This window comes from Ctenopharyngodon idella, chromosome 17 (genome assembly GCF_019924925.1).
Source record: "Ctenopharyngodon idella isolate HZGC_01 chromosome 17, HZGC01, whole genome shotgun sequence".
NCBI lineage: Eukaryota > Metazoa > Chordata > Actinopteri > Cypriniformes > Xenocyprididae > Ctenopharyngodon > Ctenopharyngodon idella.
This window is the reverse complement of record NC_067236.1, coordinates 2,247,853-2,260,536: the sequence shown is the minus strand read 5'-3', so window position 1 is coordinate 2,260,536 and position 12,684 is coordinate 2,247,853. Positions and strand designations below refer to the sequence as shown.

Below are 12,684 nucleotides of genomic sequence, written 5' to 3'. Positions count from 1 at the left end.
ATATATATTTTTTTTAAATATAAAGTCAACTTGAATTAGCTGAACAAGCCATAAAATTGGTCAAAAAGTGGGGAAACCCCAATTTGTCTTAAATGCTTTTTCTTTTTTTCCATTAAACAATAAAAACTGCTTTGCTTGAAAGTTATTCAAGTGTCATGACTTCCTGTCTCCTCAACCAGTTTCCGTTCAGTTCCCATGGCAGAGAGCTGTTTTTCATAATGGCGTCCCTTATTATATCAAGTAAGTTTTGCTTCATACATTCTCATCTCCACTATGGCACTTAATATGATTTCCCATGTGTTCAATTTTGCATCAGAATGAAGTTATTTCACAAATTTAAATCTAATTCCACAGTCACCCTTACTAAAATGTATTACATTAACCATAGGTCTCCCAAATACTTAAACCGTTCAAAAGTTTGGGTTTTGTAAGATTTTTTTAAAAGATGTTTTTAAAAGAAGTCTCTTCTGCTCACCAAAGCTACATTTATTTAATCAAAAATACAATAGAAATATTAATTTTGTGAAATGTTATTGCAGTTTAAAATAATAGTTTTCTTTTTGAATTTGGTAAAACTGAATTTTCAGCATCATTACTGCAGTCTTCAGTGTCACATGATCCTTCAGAAATCATTAGTATATAAAAAAAATCTTACTGACCCCAAACTTTTGAATGATAGTGTATAGCTACTAATAATTCCACATTGTATTCATTAACAAATTAATGTTTAAATTAGTGTGATTTTCAAATAAGTGTGAGAAACCTTCCAAATCTTTGTCATTTTCATGCTTCGATTTGACAGAATCCAAACCAGGGAATTGATGTTGATGATTATTAATTATGTTTCAGTCACGAGCAGCAGACCACCTCATGGGATCATCCAAAGATGACACAACTATTTCAGTCAATGGGTCTGTCCTTTTACTTGTCAATCAGTGTCAAGTGTTCTGTCAATCTCTCTGTGTTGTTCACTACTTTATATAAGTACAAAATGTTCAGTATGCAGATTTCTCATAGATGGTATTTTGCTCAGTATTTGTTTGAAAATAAAGCGTATCTAGAACTTTCTTCATTCCTAATTCACCCTAATGTTTTCCGCTCTGTGCAGCTGATCTGAGTCAAGTGCGTTTCTCCGCTTACCGCACAGCTATGAAGAGCCGCCGGCTACAGAAGGCCCTCTGCTGTGAGTGATACCTTATCATTTGTCTTATACTTCTTACTTGACTAACAAAGTTATGGTACTTCTGTGGGGGATTTTGTACCATTGCAATATCATATTTTTTTGGACATTTATCATTGCTTGGCAAATTACTGTCAGTGTGAACTTTCCTCTTCACTGCTCACTCGAAATGACTGGAGGAAATACAAAGTAAATAAACAATACTGCATATAACAAAGACAATTTTAAACATGAAATCTTGAGCTCTCTCTGCTAATTTTGTCAGGCACTTTTGGGACATTTATGGTACACTAACTATGAGTCTTTGATCTTTGAAATTGCAGTAGGATTTTTGAAAGCATTGGAGCCAGCAAGCAACTTGCTGATAACATTAACACAGTACAAGCTGTGCAGAAATAGCCTGCAGTCAGGTTAGTTGGATGGTTTTTTGGTAACAGACAGCAGCTGCTTTTTTCTTTATATCTTTGGATGTGGGTAATGTTGAGAAAGGGTAGTTGTTGAAACGTATAATTGGTTGCAAATCTGATGAATGCCGATAAGAAATATAATTTTTTGCTGCCTTTTCACTAGGGAATTTTCATTACACGCCAATGGATGAGTTACGCTCTGGTGACTTTCATTAAAATGCACTGAATGGAATTCATTGTGGAGCCAGAAATGAGTGGAGATGAAATCATATATATGAATACCGTCTGTCTGTTTCAGTGGACCTTTTGGAGCTCAGCAGAGTCCAGAGCGTCTTTGATCAACACAAACTCACGCATAATGAGCAGCTACTGGAGATACCATGCATCATAAACTGTCTCTGCACAATCTACCATGAACTACAGCTGGTGCATCCGGATCTGGTTAACATCCCTCTGTGTGTGGATCTGTGTCTCAACTGGCTTCTAAAAGTTTATGACAGGTCTGTATGGGTCTTATCTTCAATACAATGGTCCTAAACGTATTTAGTCACACTTAAGATGTATGAATGTTGCATTAAATAACAAAATATGTGGCATTTATTAAAAGAAGTAAATAAATAAAGCATTTATTTGAAAGTTTGACTGCAATATTATGCATAAACATAAGTACTTTTTTTACATAAAAGTTTATTTGGTTTGATATAACAATAGATATATGGTTTAAAATAAAGGTTAAAAAGTGATACTTTGCAGTTGTGTCCATAGTCCTGAAAAAAAGCTTTCCTGTTGGTTTAATATTTTTATCTAAGAATGCAATGACATTTATACATTTTTACATCTGACTTAATTGACCAAATACATTTTAGTGCCACTGTAAATATTCTCATAAAAATATAAATAATCTCATGACCTCTAAACTATTGCAGACAATCTCCTCCTTAATGGTGGCTCTCATACATATTTGATGTAATGTTTTATGTTAATTTCATTTGCAGTCCTAAAGCAATATTTCTATTTTTGACAAGAAGATAAGCTGACACAAAACTGTTTAGTAAAGACATAACCATTGGTTATTATTCACCAAGATATTTACCGGACATAGAAGATATAGGGCCCTATTTTAACGATCTAAGCGCATGGTCTGAAGTGCATGGCGCAGGTCTACTTAGGGCGTGTCCGAATCCACTTTTGCTAGTTTAACGACGGAAAAAATGGTCGGCACGCCAGCCGAATGGTCCAAAAGGGTTGTACCTAGTCTCTCAGTGAGTCATGGGTGTGTTTTGGGCGTAACATGCAATAAACCAATCAGAGTGTCATCTCCCATTCCCTTTAAAAGTCAGGTGCACTTGCACCATGGTGGATTGCTATTTACATTGCTGAATATAGACACCCTCAACCTGACGAGTTTAAATACATGTGTGTATTGCCACGATTGGTCAAATAATTAGCCAATTTCATTCGTCATTACTATAGGTAATTCTGATACATGGAATGACTATCCATTATGACATGTAGGCATTTTTATCTTTATGTACACAATAATAATCTTTCGCATTGTAATCCTTTTATTTTTAATAATTGGTATGTTTGTGTGCTGCTGCACGCGCAGAGTGTACTTGTGTTGTGCACCCGCCTATAGGCGCATATTACTATTTAAACAACAACAACAACAAAAAAAAATACTGTGCCATTGACTTTAGACCAGGTTTTTGTTGGTCAGTGGCGCAGTCGGTTTCAGTTGCCTCAAAATAGCAACACGACAACAATGCACCTGAACACACCTTGTTTTCCGACCAGCACGCACATGGGCGAACAGATGGGTGCGAGTGAATTTGCTATTTAAACAACGTGGGCACTGGACGTAAAAATGATTACTGCGTCAGGCTAAACTAGCAAAACTAGCAAAAAACACATGCATTGCGCTGGGTGTATGATAGGGCCCAATAAGTGCATAATATCTGTGGCACATCAATGTAACTCTAGCCAGAACTGTGCTGTTAAAACTAAGAGCAGTGTTTTGATTGGCCCACAGAACCACAATTTTTTTTTTTTACAAATAATTTTTATAAATATCAGAGTAACTGGGGTATAAGTATTTTAATATCAGAAACATAAAAAAATTACCATTGAGATCAACCATTAACCTCTTACTGTATCTGTTTCCTCTTAATAGCAGAAGAAGTGGAAAAGTTCAAGTATTGTCCATGAAGATTGGCTTGTTTTCTCTTTCAAAAGGGCCCATAAAGGACAAGTATAAATGCAAGTATTTTATATTAAATATGTGGCATAAAAATATTAGATTTTGTTCATTCTCAATTTATAGAGATAAATTATGTGTGAGACGCTAGCTTCTTTCCTACATTTTAAAATGTGTGCACAATTTCATTGCAAACTTTGATTTCAGTGTCTTTAAAAGTCCAAGTGGATTTGGTATGCAGCACTGTCCTTGCTGTGACCCTCACAAAGACATTTATAAATTGGATCTTAAGTCTAAAATCTTACCCACTCTCTCTCCTAGTCTGATAATGTGATGTTCTTTGAGTTTTGCTCCTGCTGTCCTCCACAGATCTGTTCGCTCAGGTGGCCAGCGCTGCAGGGCTCTGTAACCAGAGGCAGCTGGCTTTACTGCTACACAACGGCATCCAAATCCCACATCAGCTCGGGGAGGCGGCCGCGTTTGGAGGGAGTAACATGGAGCCCAGTGTCCGTAGCTGCTTTCAATATGTAAGTTAACACTGCCTATGGGTTACAGAACGAGATAATGAGATATCTCTATTCATATCAGTTGTTTATCCTAGACAGCAATGAGATTAAATCAAGGTGAAATGAAGACTTGTGTGTCAGATTTTTCTCCTGAGAACCAGTGTTATTTTAGTTATTCATATATTCATATAGTTGTTCCTAATTTCCTTAATTTTGGAGGTCTCTTACAATAAGTTTACATGCATCCAAGCTAAAACAAACAAACAAAAAACACTTTAATTTTCTCATAATACATTGCGGCATCACCTCTTTTCTCACAGTGTCTGAAACGGTTTAATAAAGGATTCAGTCTCTCTAAACTAGGGATGTGCAACTAATTTCATAAACGTTTAAACAGAAATTTTGCAACCGACTAGATGTCTGAAACCACGCTTCTTGTGTATGAAAAGTATCTGTACACATGATGAGTGGCAAAATCGCAAGAAAAGCTTGACGTGTACTGACAACTATACATTATTTAAGCGTATTCTCTTTGTTAGGATGTTAATATAGCAACTGTTCAACAGTCAAGTAAGTTTCATTCATAATGTTTCTCCTTTAATCCGATATAAAATTTCATATTGTCCCTCATAACCGGTAGTATAACAAGCCTATAAGCAAGCTTAATTGCTATACTAGTTTGGCATGACATTGAAGAAAATGGAAACGTTTTGTGTAGGCTGTCAAAATCCCTCACCTTGTTCATCTTCCTATAGTGGACATTTCTCTGAACCCGCCGCGAGTGCAACAGAGAAAACCAACACATGCAAAAACAAGGTAAATTGAAATGATTTTGTTTTCCGCTCCAGATTTTCAAAATAATGTATTAATTTTAGAATGTAACATTAACATGACGTTAATTTAAACGTAGACTTTGTAAAAATATAAAGCAAAACATTAAATGTGCAAAGAAAATGTAAACGACTAATATTTACAAGTGGACTAGCAGCAGCAGTATCGTTTAATCGACTAGTCGAATAGTCTTGCACATCCCTACTCTAAACCCCTCCTTTCTGAGAGCCTGCTCTGCTCTGATTGGTCAGACGGTCTGTTGTGATTGGTCGACTGCTTACAGCATGTGTCGGAAATGAAACGGCTGTTACCATAACTTCAGCTCCGGATGCTTCCAAAAAAAAAAAAGCCCCGGATGCTTCCTAAACACTTGTTACACATTGATACAAACGGTAACAATGGTGTCTGTTTTACTGTATCAATGCAATAAAGACCAAATGTGTTACAATTTCAAACCTATGTAGGTTCGTGCAGGAAGTATAGACTTGAATTACTGTTGACTCGTTTCAGGCTGTTCAGAATCGGTTCTTTCTTTTGGAAAACAATAAATCTCCATCTGTTGTACACTTTAAAACTTCACAGACCTTTTACAGTTATATTATACTACATAAAAGGTAGTACCTGAAAAAACACAGAATTTTTAAAGAGATATCAACAATGTTTCAAACTAAGATTTGCCAAAACACTTGCACTAGATCTCAAAATGAACTCAAATATTTCTCATCAAATTCTTCTAAGACCAAATGATCTACATTCAGCCGCATTTGTTTTAGACTTAAATGGGATGCCTGTAACCAGTGAATTAGTGCTAAGGAAGCATATTTTCAGTACAAATCTGTGAGAAACATCTGAGCAATTAGATGTTCCTCTGGATGATGTCCATCATTTGGTCAAATTTTGTTCTGTTGAACTTCATTATATAACCATAACAACAACAACAACAACAAAAAACTTTATTTACTGAGGAAAAAACATACACATACATTAATAAATGACAATCTTTAACAAAAAGGTTAACTGACATGCAAATCAAATAAAAGATGATACATAATTCAGGTGTGTGAGACATATATTCCTAAAGGGAGCTGCTGAATGGATGCTCAGACTTGTTTATGTGGGGATAGGGGCTCATCATTACACATCAGTGAGTTTTGACATATAAATAAATGATGAACTCAGTTATAAGAGTGGCAGGCCTGCCAGGGGATTTACAACGCCATTTTCCGACGGTTAGCGGTTCATATGACAGCTGATGCACAAGCTACCAAGAGATATTTAAATGAAATCCACTTGATTTGTGTGCATGCATTCCCATAATATCACATGATGGAGTGCTTTATGATGTGTACCACATCCGCTGGTATAATGGAGTATTTATAAATCCGTTCAGCTCTCCTGAAAGTCGCCCTGGACGGAGCCTCCAATACTTCACTGTTTTACTTGGGTCACAGTGGAGCTCTTTTCATTTAATGTTGCATGTAATGAAAGACTCTTGATAGCCCTGCCTTAACTGGCCTGCTGTAATTGATTCATAACAGTAGTAGCAGTTTTAATGCCATAGGGGAGACACAAATGACCACAATTGGCCCCATTTGCTTCACTTCAAAATTACTAATGGATCCCTTGCCCTCGGGCTAATAAGGTTGTGATGGGATATTATAGTTTTTGGGTTGTAGATGAATACACTTCTGAAATGATAAATAGACCATCTGAGTGCTTTTAGTCTCAGACAGCTCCATTATAGTATGTCATGCAGTGCACTGCAGTAATGAATGAGGGGTTTGTCTGTGCTGGCGGGTTTCAGGTGGGCCGTGATGATGTCATTGAGCTGCAACAGTTTGTGGACTGGATGCATTTGGAGCCACAGTCCATGGTGTGGTTGCCTGTACTTCATAGAGTCGCCTCCGCAGAAACGGCTAAACACCAGGCCAGATGTAACATCTGTAAAGAGTGTCCCATGGTGGGCTTCAGGTAAAACAAAAGTGAATAATGGTGAAATTTATGTCACTGCTGTGGACAAAATAGGGCTGGAAATTCAAGTTTCTTTTTCTTATTCAGCAAAGGAGGTGCATAACCTTTAGACAATGTTGTTTGTCCACCTCAGGAGGTCAAACCTAATATTATTTTAGCTATATTATATTATCATTATTATTATTTTTTTTTTAGGTTTGAGATTTTTGTAACATCTTAATGGAAATAGAACAAAAATACAGTTTAAAATCCTGATATTTGTAATTTCATTATTTTTAGCATTAAATATTAAACAAACATGACAAATAAAAAACATTAAAATAAAAAATATACTATTAAAATGAAATAAAAATGTAATAATAATATAATACTGTACTTTTTTCCCCCTAAATTGAGCTGTCATGCATATCACATCTAACAGTTCTCACTCCAAAGAATGTGAGATTTGTCTTTTTATTGTTGCAAAAAAAAAAAAAAAAAAAAAGTAATGTAAAATAACTAATTAGTAATGGTTAGTGTTGGGGCAGCCATTTGCGTGGATGATAACTGGTAACTTTAACAAATTATATGGAGGAAAACACACACACACACACACACACACACACACACACACAGACACACACACATACACACACACACACACACACACGCACACACACACACACACACACACACACACACACACCACTCGGTTTTTCTATCGAACCGAGACCTTTTTTTATTTTGCATTTATGGATAACAGTTCTCATATACATGATCAATATGACGGCACACCCATGACAAATGTTAACAATCCCACTTGCTCTCATACTGTACAATACTGTTTACAACAACAACATAACATGAACACAGTCCTCTCCTGTACTATGAAACTCTTGAATTCCTCCTACTCAAAGTTTTGTCTGGTTTAGTCATAACATCAGCCACCATTTCTTCTGTGGAGCAATATTAAAGGGTTAGTTCACCCAAAAATGAAAATAATGTAATTTATTACTCACCCTCATGCTGTTCCACACCTGTAAAACCTTCGTTAATCTTCGGAACGCAAATTAAGATATTTTTTGTTGAAATCCGATGGCTCAGTGAGTTCTGCATAACCAGCAATGACATTTCCTCTCTCAAGATCCATTAATGTACTAAACACATATTTAAATCAGTTCATGTGAGTACAGTGGTTCAATATTAATATTATAAAGCGGCGAGAATATTTTTGGTGGGCCAAAAAAACAAAATAACGACTTGTATAGTGATGGCCGATTTCAAAACACTGCTTCAGGAAGCTTCGGAATCAGCGTGTCGAATCAGCGGTTCGGACCACCAAAGTCACGTGATTTCAGCAGTCTGGCGATTTGACACGCGATCCGAATCATGATTCGACACGCTGATTCATAACGCTCCGAAGCTTCCTGAAGCAGTGTTTTGAAATCGCCCATCACTATATAAGTCGTTATTTTGTTTTTTTTTGGCGCACCAAAAATATTCTCGTCGCTTTATAATATTAATATTGAACCACTGTACTCACATGAACTGATTTAAATATGTTTTTAGTACATTAGTACATCAGTTTCTACCTGACTGTTTTAAAACATACAGTAACTTCTTCAGCTTACAGACTAATTTTTCCCCTATGTCTGACTTCACTTCAAATCCTTCTGTCTGTACCATTTAAATCTCACAGTCACTTGGAACATGCAAATAAGCAGTTTTCACATCCATCTGATGGAGGTCAAGATCATATTGTGCCGCCATTTGCATTAATGCACAAGGCAGTGATATTTGCTGTTGGGGAGAAAATCTCTTTGTAACCTACACCCATCACTTGACTATAGCCTTTAGCGACATATCTGGCCTTGTATGTCTGAGTCTCATCTGTATTGGTTTTGATTGCATGGACCCATCTACCCCCAACTGGATGTTTACCTTCTGATAGCGTAATTAGGGTAAATGTCTCATTTTCCTTAAGGGAGTCCATTTCCTCTTTCATGGCCTTAGCCCACATCTGTGACTCACTTGAACTCATAGCTTCCTTGAATGTCTGTGGTACATCACTTATTCAGTAACGGTAGTCAACATTGGTTAGAATCTGGTCATCACACTCAACATCAGAAACATAATCTTTCAATTATTGGGGAGCTCTCCTATTTCTTGTAGGGTAATGTGTACTGTGATCAACTCTCTCTGTCTGAGCACTAGCCTGATTTTTGGTCTCATTTTGAGGTTCATGAGTCTCTTCTGGAGTCTGATCAGTCATTCTCTTTTGACTGGGAGGATACATATCTTTGGTATGGGGTTTGCTGTATTCTGCCATTGTAGAACCTGTTGTGAATTACTGTGGCAATCACAGCATAGGTCCACAGCATCTTTGGTAGCTTGCTCTCTAGGAGCATAAATCTTGCCATCTCAAACAGGGGGCCTCATTTATAAAACATGCGTACACACAGATTTGATCTTAGAGTGCGTACATTTAAAACCACGGCAACGCTTATATTTATAAAAATGGTCTTTGACATGGAAAAGTGCTTAGCGCCACGTCAGGGTCTGAGCAGACGTATGCACTTTTCATTGTCAGATTACTGCAGGTTTTTGGAAATCTAAACTATTCTTGCAGCTCGCCATTCTAAAGTAAAGGATTTGGATGATGATCTTTTATATGTAAATGACATTAATTAGGTGTCGTTTACAATGCGGAGAACTGAAACCATTCAGCTGCACACAAGTTCAAGTTCATTTGCGATTTATAGATTTCACATCTGAAAGAGAGTCGTACGCTCATATTCTGTGTGTACGTTCATTCTATGAATCACACGTACACACATCTGAGAAATTATCGTAAGATCAAATTTAGGACGGTTTTATAAATGAGGCTCTATGTTCTCCAATTTCTCTCAGCAGTCCCATTTTGATGGGGTGAATATATGATGCTGAGGCCTCATGTCTAATAGCCTACAGTTCTTGCTTAGCAGTGACTGAAACTCTTTTGCCATGAATTCAGTGCTGTTATTGCTGTCAGCAATGAACTTTTCAGTAGCTTTCACAGTGTCACTATTAGCTTTTAGAAAGTACACAAACACCTGTTGTCCCTCAGTGTGAATCAGACACACCTCTGTCACCTCTTCTCAGAGCCACTCCACTCGTCCACTCGTTCTGGTCCCATCTGCCAACTCAGTGTAGTGTTTCTCCAGCTGGAATTTGTTGTCAAATTTTTTCCAATGTCCGTAATAATGTGTGATGTCGCATTCGTGTCCACCATCAGTCCCTTTCGTTGCACTCTGTAGAACTGGCAGTCACTCGCTTTAAAGATAAATGTGTGTTTGTTGTTGTCCTCTTTATCAGTGGCTTGTTTAACGTTGTCTCTCTTTTTGCGTCTGTAGTTTGCATCTTTGTATGTCGAGCTTTTGCAGTAACTACACCACAGTCTTTTGCAATGTTGGTTCGGGCAAGCATGGGCTTTATGCCCGTTTTGTCCGGGGCTGGGGCACTCAGTCTCATCACGTTATCATCACTCGCGCTGGTGTGAAACTTTTGTACTTTCTAAACTTCTCAACTTGGTTTTGAATTCTGCAAGCATTATGTTTACATCACTTTGTGTGATATGGATGGCTGATGGTTTAAATGAGTCAAAATCATCGCAATTAACAGTCCATCACTGAGACTCTCTTCAGCATTTCTCTGTGGTGTTTCGGCTCTGATAATATAATCTTCTATGCTCTTGTTTGCCACTTTCTGCAGTGACGTTAACTCTGTGTACAGGCTAATTATTTGTGGTTTTCCTTTACCAGCATAATAGTCTCTTGTAAGGGTGGACCTCCTACAGGGGTTCAGGCTGTAGGGTTGCCGAGCGACTAAAGAAACGTTATCAGCAAGATGGCAGAAAACTGTACATTTCTTGTCTATAACCACCCACTGCAACTTATACCAACGACGGAAATAAGCGCAGTTATAATAGCAAAATATGTGGGAGAGCGTTGCTACAGTGTGACAATATTGTATTGCAATAGGGAGCACATTAATGTTAACACTAAATCAAAACTAGTTAGCACATCATTTGTAATATAAAGGGTTTAACGACAATATCTGATTATGGTTACACTTAAAATAATTACAAAATAGATGTATGAGATGATAAAATCATGTATGTCAAAAGTTACCAGAGAGATAGAGAGACAGAGAGTGAAAGAGAAAGAGAGAGAAAGAGAGAGAGAGAGAGAGAGAGAGAGGGCCAGAGAGAGTGCCCAAGAAAAGCCAAGAATCAAAGACCCAGAGCAACAGTTACAATCCTCTTTTATCCCTTCCTTGACCATGTGACTGAAACCAAAATATGAGACATTCAAACTGACCAATCAGGAAATTAAAACTTCCCCCACTGTACTAAAGGTGTGACCATTTGTAGACCCCCGATGTACACACATCTTGGCCTACAGGGCTTGATCACCTTCAACACCTTTGTGCCTTCCAAATGGCCCTTGTAGCAAAAGAGAGGGGGTTGAGACAGTAAAGCAAATGTCTTTGTTCATTTTAAAATATCTTGATATTTTCAATTCTTACACTCTCAAAATCTGTAGCGCTTTCCTACCGTCGTCCGCTGCATCTCTCATTACAAGAGACAAACTTTTGTCATCCAGGTACTGAATCAGCTCAGCATATGCGTCCTCGTTTTTATCGGCGGCATCTTCATCATCTTTCTCATCACGTGCGGGAGGATCTGATAAAATCGTGTCCTTTAGGCCTAGCAAACACAGGTGGCCTAGAAATATTGTCTATCATAGTTCTTTTCATCTCCGTCGAAATACAGTCTACTCCATTGGTTACCTGCTTTTCTCCTGGGCCCATAACCTTTTGGCGCAGCCATTTGCATGAACGATAACCGGTAACTTTAATAAATTATGTGGAGGAAAAACACACACACCACTTGGTTTTTCTGTCGAACTGGAACCTTTTTTTAATTTTTCATATATCCATTTATGGATAACAGGTCACATATGTGATCAGTATGAGGGCACACCCATTACAAACATTAACAACAAGTTTGTACAAGTTTGTACGTTATGAAATAAACTCAATTCAACTTTAAAGCAGCTCTACAGAAGGCAATACTGTCATTATTCTCAAGTCAGTTCAGTGTTGATTTAATTTAGTTGAATAACAGTAAGAAAATTGTGTCATTATCCAATTCACTTCGGTTCGACTTTTGTTCTCATCTGACAGTGTCAGTCAACAGGCACTGGTGGCATGTCTGAATCTTCTTAACAAAACATTTCACAGGGGTGGTCTTAGACCCTTTTTAGGGGGACTTCAGTACCCCTGTCTGTCGTCTCAGCCTCCCTCAAACTAATCACCTATCTGAATGATCGGGCCAATGCTACTTCCTCAAAGTTGATCATTTTCACGTGTTTTTAAGTCTTGTCAGTTTAAACATTCAAGTGATTTTAAGCCATTCAAACGCAAAGACGCTGCGAAAGAGAACTCGAGTCTTCTTGAGAGTCTTCTTGAGCAAAAACACAAAATTATGTCAAAATGCCCGTCTTTATGAGTATCCCCGTAAACACAGTCTTAAGTGAATGTAAGCAGTTAAGAAAATAACGAATGTGTGTC

The 12,684-nt window shown here is 37.5% G+C and overlaps 1 protein-coding gene across 3 annotated transcripts in view; it reads left to right on the top strand.

The window, feature by feature from the left end:
* LOC127499080 (utrophin-like) overlaps positions 1–12,684 on the top strand; it is a 39,588-nt gene that overhangs the window by 14,070 nt on the left and 12,834 nt on the right. For 2 of the 3 annotated variants that reach the window (XM_051869190.1, XM_051869191.1), the window contains exons 7-13: positions 180–240; positions 850–911; positions 1,109–1,183; positions 1,886–2,087; positions 3,761–3,846; positions 4,154–4,311; positions 6,926–7,092. In XM_051869190.1, coding sequence (XP_051725150.1) covers positions 180–240; positions 850–911; positions 1,109–1,183; positions 1,886–2,087; positions 3,761–3,846; positions 4,154–4,311; positions 6,926–7,092 — 811 coding nt within the window. The remainder of the gene's footprint in view (positions 1–179; positions 241–849; positions 912–1,108; positions 1,184–1,885; positions 2,088–3,760; positions 3,847–4,153; positions 4,312–6,925; positions 7,093–12,684) is intronic. The other variant, XR_007926038.1, reaches the window with a different exon arrangement.